Source organism: Formica exsecta, unplaced genomic scaffold (assembly GCF_003651465.1).
Source record: "Formica exsecta isolate Colony F162 unplaced genomic scaffold, ASM365146v1 scaffold33, whole genome shotgun sequence".
In the NCBI taxonomy this organism is placed as follows: domain Eukaryota; kingdom Metazoa; phylum Arthropoda; class Insecta; order Hymenoptera; family Formicidae; genus Formica; species Formica exsecta.
The window spans coordinates 196,415-218,084 of record NW_021850553.1 but is presented as its reverse complement, the minus strand read 5'-3'; the positions used below and the strand labels follow the sequence as shown (position 1 = coordinate 218,084).

At 40.5% G+C, this 21,670-nt stretch overlaps 2 protein-coding genes across 4 annotated transcripts in view; both read left to right on the top strand.

The window, feature by feature from the left end:
• The first annotated feature begins 588 nt into the window (after positions 1–588).
• Positions 589–13,554, top strand: LOC115238246 (protein FAM151B). 3 transcript variants are annotated; one of them, XM_029811899.1, is made up of 5 exons: positions 589–849; positions 9,092–9,238; positions 11,184–11,413; positions 11,512–11,654; positions 12,170–13,554. In XM_029811899.1, exons 1-5 carry the CDS (start codon positions 801–803, stop codon positions 12,561–12,563), a joined length of 963 nt encoding a protein of 320 aa, XP_029667759.1. In that variant the 5' UTR covers positions 589–800; the 3' UTR covers positions 12,564–13,554. The 3 variants fall into 3 exon arrangements, with proteins under 3 accessions (XP_029667759.1, XP_029667757.1, XP_029667756.1); XM_029811897.1 differs by lacking the exon at positions 589–849 and adding an exon at positions 970–1,103; XM_029811896.1 differs by lacking the exon at positions 589–849 and adding an exon at positions 8,940–9,011 and having other exon boundaries at positions 9,073–9,238.
• A 5,699-nt stretch (positions 13,555–19,253) lies between these two features.
• Positions 19,254–21,670, top strand: part of LOC115238279 (DNA ligase 1-like) — a 40,577-nt gene continuing 38,160 nt past the window's right edge. Inside the window, exon 1 of the mRNA XM_029811962.1 lies at positions 19,254–21,534. Within this exon, the coding sequence (XP_029667822.1) occupies positions 20,161–21,534 (1,374 nt within the window). The 5' untranslated portion in view covers positions 19,254–20,160. The remainder of the gene's footprint in view (positions 21,535–21,670) is intronic.

The window sequence follows — 21,670 nt, the reverse complement described above, 5'->3', positions numbered from 1 at the left end:
CGATTCTTTCTTTTACAGATTTTCCAATCTCCAGGCGTAGCTTTGTGCGACGATCAATCTACCTGTTCGTGTCGATATTTCCGCGATCGCGCGTCCTTCTTTCCGGTAGCGCAAGTAGATATGTCACAGTCTTTCGCGAATGTCGCACGCGGAAATCCCGTGTCGACCGAAGCCGCGATAAACTGTGACAGCGATGAATCCTTTCTAACTCTTGCGTCTCGAAACGACTTTCGATTCGATCCACGCATCGTCCTTCCGCTCCCTCTCTCTCTCTCTCTCTCTCTCTTTCTCCGCGATAAACTGTGACAGCGATGAATCCTTTCTAACTCTTGCGTCTCGAAACGACTTTCGATTCGATCCACGCATCGTCCTTCCGCTCCCTCTCTCTCTCTCTCTTTCTTTTTTTCTCCCCTAAGTCCTCTCGACCGTTTGCGACCCCACGTTTTGTGATTCGTGCTGGGGGCCCGGTTCCCCCGAGCGGGGAAGTGGTGAGAGAGCACGTGTGTACCGGCGCGGCATTGCGGCGCCGCGAAATATGACCGGCTGCCTGTACGTGCCATTATGTACGAGCCTGGATTTCGACGATCGGTCGACCAACCGCTCCTCTCGTGGAGACAGCCAGTCGTTTCGAGGCCGTCGAGTTGACCGGGCGTCTTGCGGAAGAGTCGTGGAAGAGCCGCGTCGGTTTGTGCTGTGTGTCTTTCTCTCTCCCCATCGCTTTTGCCTCTCTCTCACGCCGATCCGTCCCTTCTTTTGTCGGGCACCCCATTGCGATTTCGGTACACCCGGCATCGAGGACCATGGCGAGTACCATGATCACGACGATCGCGATACTGCTAACGGTGATCCGTAAGTTTGACATAATGCAATTTAGAATGTTTAAAACGGAATTGTCTGAACGACACATGATATTTCGATGTATATGAATGGTGTAATATATTGTATTTTTATTTACATCGCTCTCCCCATCGCTTTTGCCTCTCTCTCACGCCGATCCGTCCCTTCTTTTGTCGGGCACCCCATTGCGATTTCGGTACACCCGGCATCGAGGACCATGGCGAGTACCATGATCACGACGATCGCGATACTGCTAACGGTGATCCGTAAGTTTGACATAATGCAATTTAGAATGTTGTATGAACGATGTATGAACTTGAAAATTGATGTATGAACGACACATGATATTTCGATGTATATGAATGGTGTAATATATTGTATTTTTATTTACATCGCGTGCATCGAAAATAAATGACAGATATATGCAGGCAAATTCATTGAACGATCACTTTTATTACGCAACAACGGTGGCTTTTTAGAATCAATTGTTTATGAATGATTTAAATGCGGATTGTTTCTTAATTGAAAACGTTTGAGTAACAATATATCAAATGAATATTTTATTCCAAAATCGTCTCGTTACTCCAACAAAAAAATAAATCATTGAAATCAATGTTACTTTTGTCAGAATATTATAGAGATCTCATTCTTTCTTTCAGTCTCTTCATCAGTAATATACGTAGCGCGAACCAAACGACAGCTTTTGTTGACAGCTCGATATAATGTTACGTTCGAGAACATAAATCACCGCGGTGAGAGTGATAGTCGTTCGTGTTCGTTTGCAAGCAGTTTGAAACCGAGAAACTGCGCAAGAGAAACTAGCCGTTGTGTATCAATTCTATTTTAAAGCCACATTCTGCAAGACAATTACGAACCTGACAATTAGCAGATCATGAAATCCGTGTCTAAAATATCTTTCTTAAACGTCGTAAAACCTATAGGGGCGCGCCTCGCGCATTGAAAAGCCTATACGCTCCTCTGATAGACGTATCGATTTTCTTTTTTTGTCACGTCGTTTCTCCGCTTGACATCGCTAAAGGGAAGATATCTTCTCCGAGTCGCGCGTTAAGTCGTGAGTAAAGTTTACATTGAGTTTAACGAATGAAGCCTTCAAACCCGAGGCTCGACGATATAACTGCGTCCGTGGAATTTTCCACTCGATTCCGAAAATGAAAATCAAGAGATGTTTAAAAACTTTCCTTACAACGGAGACAATGAAATCGACGTACCGCCGACTTAGACGAACGGACTGTTCAACGGATAGTGATTTTACAATCCAAGACTTTTTATAGATCACGTCGATTCAGATATCCTGACATGTTCGATGTCGCGGCGAGCAAATAAACGATTTCGACGAGAAAAGGCATTTCTCCACACGGAAAGTTCCATAATTTAATTCAAATTACGACATGCCCCACTTAAGGAAGATAAAGGTGAGAAACGAACTGTACGAGATAACGAGGCTCGAAATCCGTGAGTCAGAAACAAATTAAATGTTGATTGTAATCAATTAAATTTTCTAAATTTTCCCCCACATTCCTTGTTAATGCATAATAAATTTTTCCCAAGTATTAATTCGAGCCCGCGATCGCCAGTAAAGTTTCCAAACCGAAAGAGATAGATTGCAGGATGATAGAGGATACGGTCTGGGGAGACCGCGATGACACGTAATAAATCCTCGTCTCGATCCGTCCCCCAATCGATCGCTAATAATAATCTCACGGGTGACGCACGCCGTTCAACGTATATAGGTACGTTCGTGCACTCGGTGAGGTGTCTCTTTAGCGTCTTACATTAAATTAGCCCTTAATTTTAATCAGCGCCACCGCTCGATGTACATAGCGGAAACACAATTAATCCCGTGACACGCGGAGATATTTATTATGCATCACCGACACGCGTCTCTTTCTTTTTTCTTCCTCTTCCTACTTCCGGCCTAACGCAAATTCCTTCGCTGTCGACGTGAACATTCTTTTCCTTTCCTGACGACACATGAATAATATGGAATGATCAATTCCGATCGAAACAATTAATGTAAATGTTTGCCAAATCCAAAAAAATAGTGGTAAACACAAATATTTTCCAAATGCATTTTTTTCGGCATTGTCATAATACTCGCCGCTAAAAAGAGAGTTGATCAAAGATACGCTACGATCCGATACCTGCCGCGATGCTTGCATGGTTGCTTATAAATGAAGCGTCTGCGAAAATAGATTAACGCCGCGACCGTGATGATACCGATGGCATATAAGTTACAGCATACCGCGCACGAAAATAGTACGAAAATAAACTGTTTATAGCATTTCTTTGCGCGTTCCTACACCAACGATTTACGGATAAGCAGACAGTGCGCGGAAAGTATAAAAATGAGAAGATCAATGTAATCTCTAGTAATAAATATTTCGATACATCGCAAACGAGAATCGTATCTATCGGCGACCCAGAATATGAAAGATGTGGATGTTAGTACCAGTATACGATATCTTTTTCCGGGACCAAGATAAAAGACACGTAAACAATTAGCGTAAAAAGGGTTAAAAACTCTTGGGAACGAGATCTCATGACGTAAGTGATTCTCATTACGAAAATGAATGGGATAGGCAGCGTAATTGCCAGGAGGCAATTAATTAATGATTTATATCAGTTCAGCAGTCACTTCGCGTAAATTTGAAATGTGTGATCCATGAGGATTAACGAAATCCCACGATACGTATGTCGACAGCTTTCAACAATAATCTTAGTTAATAATCTGTATTTTAATTGTAAAAAAATATTTTAATATTAAATACAATTCGCGATCAACATTATCATATTATTTCATGTCGCAAGTCACCATGACGTACTCAGACAGATACCAACATCCACATGACAATGAAAAGTAAATCGTGCATCGCATTTCGTTGCGAAAGCAAAACACTGATAGCAATGAGAAGCAGAATCGCATCAATCGCGCGAACATCCAGACGGAGTACAATGACTCGTCATGAATAATTCGTATCAAGAAGCGTTAAAAACGCGATGAAAACAAGTGTGCGAGGTTGGATCGCAATGTTATTACAGAGCGCGTTACAAGGTTATTTCGATACGATATTGAAACGTCTGTAAAAATCCTGTGTTGCAAATAAATTATCGACGAGTACTTATTCGAAAAGACAATCATTGCGGCGCCACATGACCGTGTCGTAATCTGGCTTTACATTAATAAACCGGTTTTTATCGCATTTCGACAAAGAGAATATCATGTGAGTAGAGAAAGCGGTAACACAATGCAATTTCAATCTTATCTGTATCGAAGAGTCACGACCGGAGAGATCATTTTTATTTGACGACATCACCTGAATGGAACTCGCCAGACGATATAACGTTTATATGAAATGGAAAAAAACTATCAAACCGATAACGGCATGTTTATCCGCGATAAGCAGAACAAATTCATCGTTCTGTTGTACGCTGGAATATGCAAGTATATTATGTGCGTTTGGTATACTTAAAGATTATGCCCGAATAAGTTTGACTGAGATGTAGAAATCGGAAATTTCCCGTAGATGCGGTTGTTGACTTTAAAAGACGCAATGCTCGCAAATCGATTGTATGAATCACGGTTTGCGATCTACGCTCGAGCATGAATAGTTGAGATGGAAGCAAAATCGTCATCGTGTAAAAAACGACGACCTTTCTCGGCGCATTAAACGGCCATTAATATTTCTAAATAAAAAATTTTAATCTATAAATTCTAAATAAATGACCAAACGAGAAAACATTTATTTTTAACAGATAACCGCATTTTTGTTTTGTGTAAGGCAATTAACATCAAATGATTCATGCTATCTCAATCCTGATCAAAACTGTCGAAGAAGTTTGGAGAACGCCTTTAAAAATTATTATCACGTGTTATAACTTATAACATCTAAATTCATCAGGTAGCCATATCTTCATAATTAATCACAGTAAGTCCGAATAGCGAATTTCGGTATTAAATTCGGAATTAATATTCTATACGTGCGAACCGCGAGGTCAAATTCTATGAAATCTTTAACTTGGTTTTCAAACTTGGTCAAACTTTTAAAACTCGGCGTAATCCATGATGCAAGTCCGTAATTATACCTTAAGCTCCGTTAATTTGATGGAAAGTTTCTTGGTAAAATAGCAATATATAATAAACAGCAAAAAAGTTGCTATCAGAAGTTAATGCTTTAATAAAATTGAACAAATTTTGTTGCATATATTAATGTATCAATCTTTTACATTGTAACGATATACTTCTCGCTATATCGTGCGAGCGGCCGACATGATCCAACATGGTCCGACATGGCTGATTTTGTATTATACCTTCTGATATCAAAATACCACTTCTGGCACTATTAAAACTTATGTGAAACCTCTTTCAGCAAACATTGAAATAATCGATTTAGAAAAACACGATATCGTATTTTAAAATATGTATATGAGATATATGCTCGCAGTTTGAACAGCTCGGAATAAGCGTGACAGATGGCCCATCAGCTGTTTGTCAGACTGTTTGTACATTATTATTTATCATTGACATTTTACACTTGATGACACAACATATAAATCATTTCGCGATTGCGCAGTTCTACGGAATTAATAACGCAATTGTTACAATTCGTAATACCTGTAACCTGATTCCTCGTCTTGGAAAATGATCGAATATATAACATCATTAGCATTACATGAATTCGTTAAAATCGATAATTTAATAATACATCTCTCTTTCTCTCGCGAGCACGACCGACATATTACATTTCAAATATAATAAATAAAAAAGAAGTTAAATATAATTTTTTTTACATTTTGACCAAATCTTTCCAGCTTACCAAGACCAAAAATATTGATTACGTCGAACAAGTTCCTAATTCCTATGAATAAGTATCTGACAGTCAACGATTTGTTCTGCATTTCCATAGAACTAGTTTGACTAACATGAAATTCTGTCAGGTAAATCCGCGAGATATCAAATTCCGGTTAAAGTTCCGAATTGCTGCTCTCGAACAGTCGATTCCTACTTTAATCGAAACTCAAGTTCGTTGGTAATAGTAGACAAGCGGTAAGTCACGCTTTGTCAGTCGGCTGACTAAGGCAAAATCCACCGAAACGAGGCTCCGCCTCGCCGGCGAGATGACTTGAGCCTTCAGAAGCACATTCTAAGCGGAAGAGAACGCCGGTAGTCGCGATTATTTGCAAACTATACGCGGCGCAGTGACGCGTGAAAGATGCTTTTATCAGCCCACGAGGGCATCGGAATTCTTTTGTATATCGCGAGAGAGAGGCAGCCAGGCCGCCGGCGCGATGGTGCTGTTCACGGAGTCGGAAGTCTGATTCGATTTCACTGTTGCATCCTCGTTGTATCCACGACACGTCACGTACGAGCTAAGAAAATACGGGTCGCGATAAAGTGCTTGTAATTCGAGACATTGTAGAGCTGAAAAGCCGATATGAAATTCGTGACATTTGACATTTTACGGTGAAACGAGAATACAATAAAAATTGATGCTCGGCTTGGAAATATCGAAAGTTGTTAAAACGAAATTTTACACGGGATCAGCAGTGAATGGTTTACACTGGCATATCGGTATTATTTTCCCGTACGTCTCAAATGCGTAAATTTATATACGTCCATAAATATTGTTATCATAATTTATCTTTCTGCATATTTGATATTACAGGATTATATGTATATTGAGAAATATTATTTCATGGATCACAAAAACATTATTTCTTCTTAATTAAATTTTTTAATACGTTTTCTTTTTTTTTCTCCATGTGTGCTACGGTTTCATCTCTTTAAATGAATTGTACGCAAATATATTATTGTTGTTTTAAGAGAAACTTTCTAGTCGCAAAGTCGAATTCATTAATCAATCAATCAATTAATCAAACAATGGAACTTCTATTCCTAAGTTTAATTAGTTCTTCACTTTGTTCGCGTGCACGAAGTGGATATTTCAATTTGTAAAAGACTTCATTGCAACACTATGTTATACAATAGATACATGTGGAAGATGTCGCGCTTGCGTTTTTTAAATTAGACATTTCCGGATCGGTAAAAACATACATTGACGTTGAATGCACATCACGCTATGCGTTTCAAAAAACAAATGTTTACCTTTGCCGAGTTGTGTGACGCGGAAGAATTCCGTAATTCCAACCGCAATAATAAAATCATCAGAATACGCGGTGCAACGGCATGTCGTATTGTCGGAAAACCACGAGAGAACAGACGATCGGTTGTCCAGCCAATTAGTTCGCCTGAACTCGACCAGTTCAATCGCCTCGATCTCGTAGCGTTCGATCGCGCACACAAACGGATCTCGTAACAAAAAAGGAGGACCGCTCTCACGGTTTTCCCTCGTGGTTGGACCGGTTCGAGTACAGTATGGTCTTTATACGAGATTGCCGTACCAGAAACGGCCGTTTCGTAGACACTGTAGCGATGATACGTCCGGTAAAATTTGGGGGAAGCTCGGATTTTTGGCAAGGACAACGTACACGAGGACATATATAAACGCCAAAAGATATTTAAAAATTTGCCACATATGAAACATCTCACGAGTGACGAGAATCAAAACGAATTTAATATGGTGTGACCAATTCAAATAATATTTGCTGACTCACCCCTCTTGCTATCGTGTATCTAAGTACACGAATGAGCATTAGCTCTTCGTAGGAATGTCATTAAATTAACCCGGGAGTGGTCGCGCTAAAGTTTGTTATCACTCGCATTGCTCGGCAAATGCAATTTGCTCACGGTTCTTCCATCTAGCTATAAGTAAATTTCTCTTGTACAACGATGTATTCTCTCCCAAGTGACACGAACATTTTGTATCTTTGTACAACGCGTATATATGGGCTTTATAAAAAATTTAAAATCTCCAGAAAATATTCGCACAGTTCGATAGTTATTTTATCTATAAACTACGGAAATGTACGGATAGAAAGCTGCTATTAATGTTTAAAAAAAAAAAGCCAGTTGAGCATATTTCCATTGACCGATCACATTTAGTCCGTGATCATTGGATCGGAAACGGGTCAAACGGAATCATTGGCACGGCTAGCTATCGATTGTTCGCACGAGAAAAGTTTTTCAGAAAAACTTTACAAAAAATGAATGACTAATTCCGAATAATTTAACGAGTATAGTAATTTAATCCGGCCAATCTGCGGTTTCTACGCGGTAAAAAGATTCTCCGTCAAATTTTTGCTCCGGTTACAAACTGGTAGTAGACAAGGAACAAACATTGGCTGCGGGTCGTGAAGTTGATTAGTCACAAACTTTTTTATCACGGTCGATATTAAACTTTAAGTGACATACCCGCATTGTCGAACGTAGCGTGCCTAAAACCGCTATCTCTCTTTCGTTCACGTTTTTAAAAAAAAAAAAAAAAAAAAAAAAAAAAACAGGAAGGGATTTTTAATTAAGAGAAACATTTACCTCGATATTTCCGTCTCGCTATGAAATTTCGCTTACTTCTGTAAAATTCGATATCAAATTTAATTTTGAAGATCAAAGCAAATTTTTAACGGACTTGGCTCCGCTGTTGGCCATTCATAAAAAGACGTAGTCTAAAGAGAAGCCAATCGCCCTCGTAATCTGTTCGGAGGGGTCATTTGACGCGCAAAGTTTGTTCACCACATGGCTCGGAATGTACCGGAAATGGTCTAACCCGCCGGAGAAAAAGAGCCGAGCGCACTGTGAAATTTTTCGACGCAATCCCGTTATTAATTCATACTGACACGTCCCCGAGCGCGTACAGGTTTATTCTCCCGACTACATACGGTCCTGTGACGTATGTAATTCACTTCTATCGATATTTACGCCGTCAAGAGAATAAAAAAAAAAAAACTGAAAAAAGAAGGATTTCGCCGCGGCGGGAAAAGTAATATATATATATCTGTATATCTCGGCGAGATGACACCCGGATTCGCGGTCGCTCGGCTCGCCAGCCGACCACGGTAGTTGGAAACCCCTCGTGACAAATGAACGTGATTATATCGATCGAACGAGACAATAGAAGGAGAGCGAATAAGGTTCTCTCCGTCGCGTCGTCTCGGAGAGAACAGCCGGTTGCCGCGAGAAATTCTCGAGTCCTCGCTCAATTATGAAGCGAATATTGGGTCATGGTTCGCGCGGTCTCGGGAATACTGATGGAGAGAAGGTCAAGTCCGTGCACGTTACTGATGTAAATGCGAAACATGGCCTTATAAAATACAGTTTAGGTGGCTTTTCGTGTTTCAGAGGCTGCCATGTGCAACAACAACAGCCCGTCGCCTGTCGCGCCGGATCCGACCAAGTTCTTCCCCAAAATCAAAGGCAATCTCACGAAGATTGTCTGGGCGCACGCCGTCAATAACCTGACGGAATTGGAGAGAGCACTTTCGTCAGGTAGGTCGATTGTGAAGTCGTAGTCTAAGTTCCCTTCGTTCTTCGTTTATTGCACTCGAGAGATGGAGAGGAGAGCGACGGCACTCTAATTATTCTCGCGTGCTCGGATATCGCCGGCATTGTTGGAAATGCGACGATTGCTTTGAAGGTATTTGACGCGGCTTTAATAAGCATCCCATTGTTTTCGTAGATAAGAAAAATTTTAAATTATTAAACCAGGATGCTTTCTTTCACGTAAAATCGACATCGTTAAAATGTTGACGGATTTTCGAATATATTTTTTAATTTAGAATCTGAACATGGCCATGACAGTTTAATGCATTCAGAAAAGATTTATTTAAGATAATATTTTGATAATATTTCAATGAAAATAATAAAGTTATACTTTCGAAACATGATCGCTTGAAGATTAACGCTGACACAACGCTACTGCGCCAATAAGATTGCAAAAGATGATAATTACATAAGATTCTCTCTAAATGGTTCATATCAGCAGACAGTAATTGATAAATCTGATAATAATAATAATAGTCGATAAGAATGTGCAATATTAAATATTACAAATAATTGAGATATGTATATCTATTTGCGACGCGGCACCTTGAACTGTTTTAGTTGCAAACGTGTAACAGTCACGGTAAATATTTAATATTGAACAATCGGAAATAGCCTCGACGAAAATTTCGCGTCCCGACAAAATGCTAATTTACTTTAATTTCGCGACTTTCGATCATCAATATATTATTAATTAATGAACTTCGGTGGCATTTTATGACGTTAGTTTTCAATGCCGATGCTTTTTTGCATTTGTCTCCCTCTCGTGAATATCCCATCATATCGAGTTCAATTGCGCGTGTCTTTGTGTCAGCCCGCATGGTGACATGTATTTTTTACATCGGCGCGCTTTAAATAATGGTGTGGGACGTCCTTGAAAAGTGCGCTCTCAGAAATATCGACAGCAAGGGAGAAAGCTTTATGCAGTATCCGCTTTACAAGATTTATCTAGCACGCCTTCACAAACCAGGTCTATATAAAATATAAATGAAACTGATTAAGTCTCGTATTTTTGACAAGCATCTTTCCCTTGATATACATGTACGTACATTTCGTATCTCGACACGGAATATACGCCAACTTTAAACTCGAATTACTACGGAACTTTTCTCAACTTTGCGCTTCAACTTCAAAGAAAAATTCAAGACTTCGTATTTAAATTTTCTATTTCCGTATACGATTGAATCCTCGTAGATGAGTCACGAGTTGTACGCAGTCACGTCACGATGCAAAGTTTTCGAAAAGTACATTCGTACCTCCTTTGAATCTCAATAAAGTACCAAGGTGCAAAGTAATCACAAACGAAGATCAAATTTCCGATTTTTGACTTTCGTAATTTAATTCCGCGACTATATGTCTTTCAATGACAAAAATATTATTGAGGATCAGAATTCTAAATTTCTTCTTCCTTTCCCGATCGATTATATACTTTCTTGCATATTTCTATCACACACTTCTAACAAATTATCACAATCTATTACACGAGAAAAACGCTTATCCTCTTTTATAATACCTCCCAAAGCTCGCTGAAAGTCTACAATGATGGCTTTGATATCCAGAAGAAAGAAATGTCGTAGCTTTAGCTCGTAAAAACTACTCGTTTTTTTTTCAAACAACTTGACAATCTGACGTCAGTTTCTATGGCCTTCATCATGAAAAAGCTTGAATTTTCGTTCATTTGAGCGTTAACACTGACAAACGTGTGGATCCGGCAATCTTCCAGCCTCTTTAGGAAGTAATCGATATTCCCTGCACGTATATGCACATGCCAGAACTCTCCTCTCGCCCAGCCGGTCGTCTCAAGCTATGCCTCACACACTTGCATATATATATACACACACACACACACACATACATACGAACGAACAGCAACCGACTTTCCTTTTTAAAGAGGACATCATGATGCTGGAAGCCGATGTCGTTATGGGAAAACTTAACAATACTATCAATCAGACTGATATCCCGATAATGGCGCATCCACCGGCCATTGAGAGTGACCTGTCGCTCGAGAATTTCCTCGAGCTCAACATTCGCAACCATACTAAGGGCATCAAGCTGGACTTTAAATCCAATCAAGCGTTCGAGAATAGCAAGCCCATTCTCACAAAACTGCGAGCAAACGTGCGTATATATATATATATGTATATATGTATATATTTAAGTATATAAAACGTATTTTTTTGAAAAATGAAACATAAATAAAACATTTATTTGTCCAGCTAACGTTCCCGGTATTCCTCAATGCGGACATTATTCCTGGACCTGTGAACGCTCCTAATGCTTCGCTTAATGCGAAAGATTTTCTGAAAGGAGCTAACGGAATTATACCAGACAGCATCCTCTCCGTCGGCTGGACAACCAGGTAATTTAACAAGATCAAGACGCACTTGTGTGAACAGAGTAACAACAGTTTCTAACATATAACCTTGTAATTAATTAACCGTATAAGCAAAGAAATATATATCGTGACCATGGAGCGATCTCTTATAAAAAAGAGAGTTATAAATATAAAGTCCCTGAGAGGAGATAATCAACTTAGCGCTACAATAAAATACGTATGATACACGTCGGATACACGTCAATGTCAAAGACGTATATTAATAAAAATATTTAAAAAATCAACGAATAAATAATAAGATAGATATTTTTAAAGATTGGTCGGAAAAAATCGTCATTATTTGCAGGAAATAAAATTTTAGTCGAATTGCTTGATACTTAAATAAAAATATTGATGGATACATCGATATTAAATTGCAATTGTAAATTCTATTTTTTTGTATCCGACTTGTATAATACTAATAAAATAATAAAAAAATAAATTTTTATTTAGCCATATACTACGCGATTGAGTGGTTTAACTATCCGTCAATATTTTAGATATGGAAAAGAATTCGGCATCACCGAGGGTGGATATAGTTTGAAGCAGATTCAAACCATGATCGACACTCTGAAGGAAAATCAAGTTACCCAACCGGTAACTTATCCCGTGCGAGCCGGCCTCGTGGCGAACAATATCGATGCCATAAAGACGTTATTGAAGAACACGACGTTCACAAACGCGACACTGACGATCTGGTCGTCGGATGGTGATTCCGTTAACGCCGCGGAGCTCTCGAAATTGATCAGAGACGTGGGAGTCGATAAGGTCTACGTGGACGTGCCGGAAGACCTAAAAAACAAACTCCAATTCTCGGCCGCATCCACGATGAATGCCGCGATGATAAACCTAGCCGCATCGATGGCGTTCCTCGTCCTCTCGAGGATGCTGTGAAATCGAAACGTGGACGTCGAGTGTAGGACTTGTGACGAGATTCGAGAAAAGAGGAGTCTCAACCTCCTTCCGTACGAGTCTCTTAACAAAGAAAGTATGAACAAACGACAAAATCCGATAGCGATCGCATGTCGTGAATATTATTTGATTACCATCGCGATCGTTCGATCGGATTTTTGTCTGATTCATTGCGGCTATACTTCCTAAAATGTACCTCTGAAGATACTCGATTCGTCGCAACAATAATTTCCATCAATTAACAAATGATTATTATTAATAATTTCCATAATATATAGGATATTCTCCACGCGGAATTTCGATTTACCGATATAATTTGTACTTAAAATCAAATTATTCAAACGATATAAAAAAAAAATTCCGTTGAACCATATTCTTTTATAATATATTTGACGCAATATAAGTCATAATATAAAGAGGTATCTATATAAGGACAGACGTGTTTCGAATATTCACATATCGCGAGAGTAACTTTAATACCGTTAAACATTGTAATGCTATGTACCTATTATCAATTAATGTCAAAAAAAAAACTCCTTAATATTGCATTACGCTTTGTTAAAGAAATACATCTATGTATGGAGCGATTATAGAATCGATCGCACATTTAAAAGAATCGTTGTATAAAGAATAACAAGTACTCGTAAAAAATGCGCATGTAATAAATTTCTTTCATCTTTTTTTCTTAAAGTGTTATAAGGAGAAAAAGCGTATTTTATGTGTAACTCTATATTCTAAATGCTACGTGTATTGTACTTGCCGCGCACATTCATCCTGTTTAATGTCCTTTCGCAATATACACTGTATTATTCTCTATACCTGTGTTAAACATGTCTCCGATCTAGGTGCAGCGAAGGATAATATTTAGTCTCTACATAAGCTACATATCTAAACCAAAGGATTAAAAATGCAGTATACGATGCGAGTGCATTGCGTTTGATAACGAGTCAATAAAATAATACATAAAAAAATATCCAGATAACTTCTCCAAAATTATTTATCCCGAGTATCTCATTTCTAATATAAAATATTTTCACTCTCAAGGAGAGACGTAAATATTCACAAATTGTATCTTAAATCAAACGAAACCCGCCTAAATTTAATCGAATCTAAAAATTAGAGATTGTAATCTCAAAATGGAATTCCAGTCTCATCAAAATCCATGTTATCGTAAAAAATTACAATATAAAATAGTTGATGTTGTTTGCTCATTCAATAGGATCTCTATTGTCGTATGTAATTATCTGTGAAAATGAAATGCAAACGTCCGAGGCGCATAGTGACTATGAATGAGGTAATCTAATTTTGTCAGAAGAAAATAATGATACATTGTACGCTGCAGCCTCTCTATTATACTGATGCGTAGTTTTTCCTTAGCGTTGGCAGACTTATGTATGCGACATTGAACGCCGGTAAACCGCCGTATCCGTGATAACAAAGCCTAGCATATCTTTTAAACAGACTACTTTCATTTTCGTCAAGCTGTAAAGATTATTACAAAGACCCGCCTGTTTATCGACTACCAGCTGCGGGTTGTTCCCGTTAACTGGAAGGAGCTAAAAAAGGTCGGAGGACTAAAAGGTTCTCATCAGCAATGTTTGCATTTAAAATACGGAGTATAAACCATATAGGATCCACCCTGTTTGCTTTTCTCGTGTTTGTCGTCTAGTTATCTCCGAAGCACTTCCGGCGTAAAAGTGGTTTCAATGGCCGTGAGTTTGCCGGTCGAGGAAATTATAAAATAATATTACCCTCATCAACAAAATTTATCAAACGTACCGCTGATATTTCGGAAAGGGAGAGAGCAAGACCAACGAACGTCCTTCGTTGCGACTCGACAAACGCACCGTGACAGAAACGTATTCCTCTCCGCCGGAATGTCGAATCTCTCGCGAAGTGACAAAACCGGCGCTTTCTCTCGCACGGGGGAGATGCCATGGTGACGTCTCAAGGTAAACGTGGTGAAAGAAGAGCCGGATCGGCGAACGTACCGTGGAAGGTGTCGTCGTTCGGGCGCGCGAGATGTCAAAGGTCGCGCGGCGATGTATCCTCGCGGCCTTGAAGAATACAGAAGACGCTTATTCCGGTTATCGCAATCGGGCGCCGACGCGCGTTCTTCGTCGCCCCTTTCGCACGTTGCCACTCAGCAGGTGCACCGTGCAAAATGGGATTCTCTACGAGCGCGAGAGTGCGGCGATCATCAGACGAAAGTGTATCTCGGAGATTGCGGCCGCGACGGGTGTTCCGCGAGCTGACATTTTTTTGGTTCGTCCCGACCAGTCTACCCCTACCTCTGCACCCTCGCAACTGTTTTTAGAATGTTGGGAGTGATTTATTTTTGTAACTAAGAAAGTCGAGAGTATCTTACGGTAAGTGTGTGCCTCGAACATTTGTTACAGGCTGCTATCATATTCACGAACGTTAATATTAATTAAATATGTTACAAGTAATAGATAAAAAAATTAATTAAAAGTTTTTCGTCGCATCTTTAATGTAATGTAAAAGATGCAAGCCCGTTAAAATTGGCTATCGCAAACGGAAAGTGATATATTTCTTTGAAATGGCGAAGTGACCCAAAAGCTTAATCTCCACCGATAACCCGGTTGAACTTGATTAAAAATGCGAAATCGAAAGATAACGAAAGTAAACGTGTGATATTGTACATATACGCCGATGAACAAGTCGCACAAAATAAATTTTGTTTCTAATTCACGATATTGACACTTAACCAGTTTTATGTAAATATGTTCATCATTATATTTTATAATTTGCGATATTATACTGTCTGCACGTCAATGCGTGAAATACTTAAATCCAAATGAGCTAATAGAATATTGATCCTCCGACATATTAATTTCGTAAAATTATAGTATATCATACGCTATAGACGATAGATAGCCTTAAATAACTATTAAGATATGATAAAAGAATGAGAGTACGATATTAGTAAGTTACAAATAGAGATTACTTTCTTTCGGCAAAGAAATAATCATTCTTTCGAATATTTTCGAAATTTGTTTATATTTTCAAGTGGCATATATTAAACTTCTAAGACCGATATACATAATCATTAGTTACGTTTCTAAATAAAAAATTCAAAAAACGCGTCATCATTTCCATCTCCGAATATTAGTTGAAAAAATGTAAAAGATTCTCGTGCATGAGAAATTGAGCAAACAAGATATCGCCCGGTATACAAGCAACGAACGTCACGGATCTTTAAGTCGGTGACTTATGGAAAACTACATGCGTGCATTCGAAGCGGGCCCACGCGCTTGTTTTGTAAGTAGAACAAATCGGTACCTCCGCGTCTGTCTGTCTTGGCACGAAAGCCGCGCTTAAATCCGCGTGACTAATCTCGTTTCGTGTCTACGAAAATCTTGATGAAACTCCACGTGATCGCATGTCCTATCCTGTGAACGTTCCGTATCTCGATGATCGCGCAAGTCGTGGATATGCCGGAATCACGGAACAAAATCTTTGTAAATGTATACTTATTGCCCGTTTGTGTAACGCGGAAGTACTTTGTGGTAGACTTACTTGCAGAAAAAATTTAGTAACGTACTCTCTTAAATGAAATCAGTGTATCTTGACTAATTGTAAGACTGCTTTTCAACAAATAGTCTCTGGTGGTCTCAGTTATAAGTATAACATGCAAATTTCATTGAAAGACAGTTTAGTGGTAATAGTTGTCTCAATCTGTTAATATTTTAAAATGCATCTTATATATTATAATTTTTTAACACAATATATTTTATAAAAAAAATCTGAGTTTGGTCAAGATTCTTGTTCCTTTTTTAAGTTTATCATATTTTGAGAGTAAAGAAGTTATAATTCTGAATTAAAAAAAGAGAGCTTCTCTTTCTCTCTCTCTCTCTATCCATGCCCCATTTATTTAACCGGACGCACCTGGTGTCTCACCTCGTTTATCCGGCAACGTGCACGATTGTGCGCATTCTACGCAAGGCACATGAATTTTGTTGGGCGCGGATGCGATTTAATCTTTATTTTACGTCGACGCGTTAACGAGAATCTGTTTGTCCACCCGGCGAATCCTGACAAATGGTTACAATTAACGCGGACAAGCGTCGACGAGACATGAAAGCAAAATAATTAGAGAAATCCGCCGACGCATAACTGTTAAACGCCGCGCGCCGTGACCGACAGATTCCACGTTGTAAAATCTATTTTACAACGCTCTCGTGCCGTGGCCAACAACATCATTGCATAACCCACTCTCGACATTTAGGAAAATAAGCCTGGCGTGAAACATTTTAATGATCGTACAACGCAAGAGTAATTTTGATTCCTTCGCATCCCATGTTTCGTAAGATAATACATGTAAAATGAAAATTCTGATACTCGTCGTCACGATGGCGTCATAATGACTATGTAAGGTAAGTTCCCTTCGCAAAAAAAAAAAATAAAAATAAAAATAAAAAACCCAACTCTGAATAACGTTGCTTTCGTACTGATATTTCGTACAACTTGGTGTGACTCTCCTGACAGATCCGACAAACCTCAATAATTTTAGATGCTCGACACATCTGGCAAAATGTTTTCCTCTCTCCAGCTTCCTGGCGCGTCGGAAAAAGTCTGGTTGACATGCCGGCGATGTTTCTTCGTCGACAGATCGCGCGTTACATCAGTCGATCGATCGGATCGGAGGAACGCAATGCGGTAGCCGAGGGGAGGGATAGGGAGGCCGCCGTGTTTATTTATCATCGTAAGCACCGCGGTCGGCTTAAAGGGGCTACAAAAACCGCCCGCCGACCTCCGCGAGCGACGAAAAAGCAGTCCTCGTTGTACCGGTTGCAAGATCGGCATCAACGATCGTATCTTCCTCTCCTCGCATTATCTCTCGCAGTTTCCTCCGATCTCTCTTCTCCACATCTCCCCCCCCCCCCCCCCCCCCCCCTCTCTCTCTCTCTCCCAGTATGTGACTTCCTCTTCTTTTTATACATGCGACTTCTTTCTCTCTTGCTCCCATTTCGATCCGGATTTCGCGGTATCGTCGTTTACTCCAGCATCTCTGAATGGCGGCGCGAAAGTGAATGGAACGCCCGGCGAAAAGACCAGCCGGTCGACTGTCGTTCGACCCAGACGATCGTAAAATCGAGAGAGACAGGCTCACGGTGTCACAGAAACGTACGTCCCGCGCATTACATCGTAAACGTGAACGAAGACCGGAGGAAGAAAGAGATTCCCGTGAGGGATTAAAATCGGAGCGTTCTTTTTAGCACTCGCCTGATATCTCCTTTGACTAAAAGCCCTGGTAACGGTTGGATAATCGCTTGCAAAAAAATATTACTTTCGCGCAAAAGCGTAAGATAAACGCCGCATTTAACATCGGCCATCCATTAGCTTTAAACTATATCCTGTGTAAGATACATCTCTCATGCTGTTCGTTACCTACATATTTATAACGTCTTTTCTTGAAACGTATTTCTCAATTCTTTAATTTTTTTATATGAATATTTTAATGTATGTCTTATATATAATTTATTACCGCGACTCTTATATAATTATAAAAGTCTTTTCCTCCCAATGGATATAAAAAATTCAATATATATTTACTATTTTTGTATAAAATCCCTGTTTCAATGTGTGTGCGCATTCTAATAATATGTGGCTTATTAATAAAGAGTTTCGTATCTCCTGAAAATAATGAATATTTATTTTCTAAATGAATCTCTGCTAAAGGATAAATGTCGTTATTATCTAAATTCGCTTTAAGACTAATCGTGATTAAGATAGAGCGACACGCGCGTTGGTGTACCACTTCATTCCATATTAAATCAATTTAATGCCTTTTATCGCGGACAAGAAGCGATCTCCATGAGAGTCTAATGCGGATAATGTCGTTTCTATTCGAAATAAATTGAAAACCGGTTTCGACAAACACGCGTGACTCCAAGGACCATGACGTCTTGCCATATCGATCCGCATCTATGATTTTCTCAGCTTCAATTTTTCCAAATCTTTAATCAGCACTACATAAAATAACACTACCGAAGCAATGATACCTACATTTAAAAAATATACTTGAATCGAGAAGTAGCAGTTATCTTACGCCATTTATACATACATTCCGATGCATGACCACACCTGTGCTCACAGTTCTCCAACTTTGCTCGGCAAAGCGTGACAAGGCTAAGCACATCATCTTCTTTCTCAGATATCACACTTTATATTAAATTTGTCTTATAATAAATACAACAACCAAATAAATTCCAATTTATTTATTTATTTTTTTTAAATTATATTTTTGAAGAGATTTATACTCTGGAATTACTTGGCTATTAAAAAGAAACGATTCCATCGAACAATCGGAAGTGGCAATTTTTGAGAAGTGCATCTCATACCGATCGTACATCCGGTGGAGATGCGGCCCACTGCGTTCGCGGACTTGTCTGTCTCGCCCCCTTCGTCCATGCCTATTGTTTCACGGTGCATCATCGCGGGGCCCGTAAAATGCCGTGCGCGAAGAGATTTCTTGCGGAGGTAAAGGCGAAGGACGAAGGGACGAAGGAAGAAGCGGCGGCGGCGGGTGATCCCGGGCTGGTGCGGCACGAGGGGCGGTGGGGGCGAATATCGCCCGCACGCATGCGCGGTGCGTGCCGCGATCTCTCAGGCCGCCGGTTGCTCCGGCGGAGCTGGTCTCAGGTCTCAGTCGTCCGCGACGTTCTGTCCGCGATACAATTCGGCGTGAACTTATCGTACTCTACGCTGGACCCCACCGGTTGCTGCGAGTCGAATGCGCCCGTGTAAGAAAAACCACCCCCTCCCGAGAAAACCGGTGATTAATGATATAGACTCGTCGGACAGTGACATTGTGCTCCGAAAAATCGTTAGATTTGAAAAATTTACGAATATATGACAGATAAATTTACGACATCGTGACATGAAACCAGTACTTGAAGATTGATGTATCAATGTAATGAACGAATCATTTTAACCGGTGACTTAGATTTTAAATTCGCGAGAAGCAAGCGCGAAAATTTTTAACCAAGGGTAGATATCAAGGGTAGATTTTTATTTCATACTACTGACGATTTGCATATAAAGCAGTACGACAGGATTGTCTCGAATCATCTTCACGAATATTTTCCCGATGTCTTTTGTGACTTAAATGGTTCAGTAATTAGTGACGAACATCGTTGCAGCGGACTCTTACCGTACTGGAGCCGCGCCAAAAGAAATCGCGTTGCACCATCGTTTCAGGTTCCGCGGTCATCACATGGTCACCACAATCCGGCCGTGACGTGCGGTTAAATTTAGAGACTGCCGTCAGAGAAAATTGACGGTTCCCGGATTAAGCTATCAACTGTGATCGATAAACGCTCGCGAAAGCCGTCAGGTGCGAACTCGTCTTGCCTCGATCGTGGAATGATCAACGTGATATCGATCGTGCGCGAGTGCTGCTACTCGACAATCGAGCCGGCTCGATGCGCGACTAAGGAAATCGTGACCGGCGAGGCATCAAGAGGTGATCGATCAAGGTGTTATCGCGCGAAAGCCGCAGTCACGGGGCACATGATGATGTAAGGTATCTGCAAACGGTGCTGCGGAGACCGAAATGACACGCGATAGAAGGCTGCTGCTTCTGCTGGGCCTGCTGATGGCCTACAGCCTCTTCGTGGCCGAATGCCGATTCCATCAGCACGATGACGCGGCGATGACGACGACAGAGGCGAGACATCGACACAGGCACAGGCACGAATCCTTGAATCGAAGGAATCATCACGATCTCGACAGGAGATCCTGGCAGAAAGTTGACTACGAATACGAAGGAGACTCCGAGGATCCGGTCGACGAAGACGATTATGAAGTGCAATCGTACTACGATCATCCCAGATCGCATCATCGATCCGCGCAGAGGGGTTATCACGGCCGAACGTTCGAGCCGCGTTATCCGCCCAGATACCACGATGGCGGACATCGCGGAAACTGGTACGACGAGGACAACGACAGGCATAGAATTCCGTCGCGATATAATTCGAAGAATTATCGATACAAGCCCGGCAGAACTTATCATAGACCCGCGTATTCACGCAATCGCGACGTGTCGGATTTCGAAGATGTTTCGGAGGAGGATTATAATTACGAGAAGCCGCACAGATACATCGAAAGCGGCGAGGCCGATAAGCATCACGAGTGGTGGAGAAATTCTAGGCGACACACATCCCTCAGGAAAGACAAGAATAGAATGAACGGTTATCGTGGCGCAAGGAGGCATCGCCTGGAAGATCGCGGAGGCGTCATCGATCGTTCCGATGTGTCGAGATGGACGGATGGTTGGAAAGTAACATCGAACATCTCAGAGACTAAATATCATTTAACGAAAGACGATAAGAAGATAGAAGAGGATGAGGATTACGAGGATCACGGTGGACTCGAGGAAGACGACAAAGATGAAGAAGAGGATGATATTTGGAAAAATATCGATGATGAGGACAATGAAGATAACGAAGAAGAGGAAATTGATAATGATTTTTACGAGAGCAAGACCAAATCATCCTTGAAGACCTATGAAGACATCATCAGGAGACTCACGTCCGACGAGCCGACCACTCCAAAGGCTACCGTCAAGAGGGATTATCGGAACATCGAATCGAATAAGCATGCAAAACGTGACGGCTATAAAAATTTCAACGAACCGAGAAATGTCTCTAGACCGGTGAATCTCCTCAGATTCACAAACAGGCGGATCGCGGAGAACTCGACCGTCAAATCCGTTGGTTCGATCGGACATAAGTTCCCGAAGAACGCGACCGATGTAACGGATGGGGGCAAAAATCGCCAGGAAAGAAAAATCGCGGTCAGTACTAAAACCAAGAGTCTCGAGCAGGATTACGACGAGTATCTGAACGCCCCGGATAACGAGAAAGACGACCTCGCCAAAGCTGGCGCCGAGGACGATTCGGCCATGCAAGCGGATGTTACTAATAATGTGAGTAGTGATTCATATAAACAAAATTGATTTTTTAAATCGGGGGGGCATCATTTGGTGACCGAGGCCAACAACGAAATTTATTAAAAATTTTCAATATCTTTTTAACTTGCGAATCACGATGTAATAAAGACGT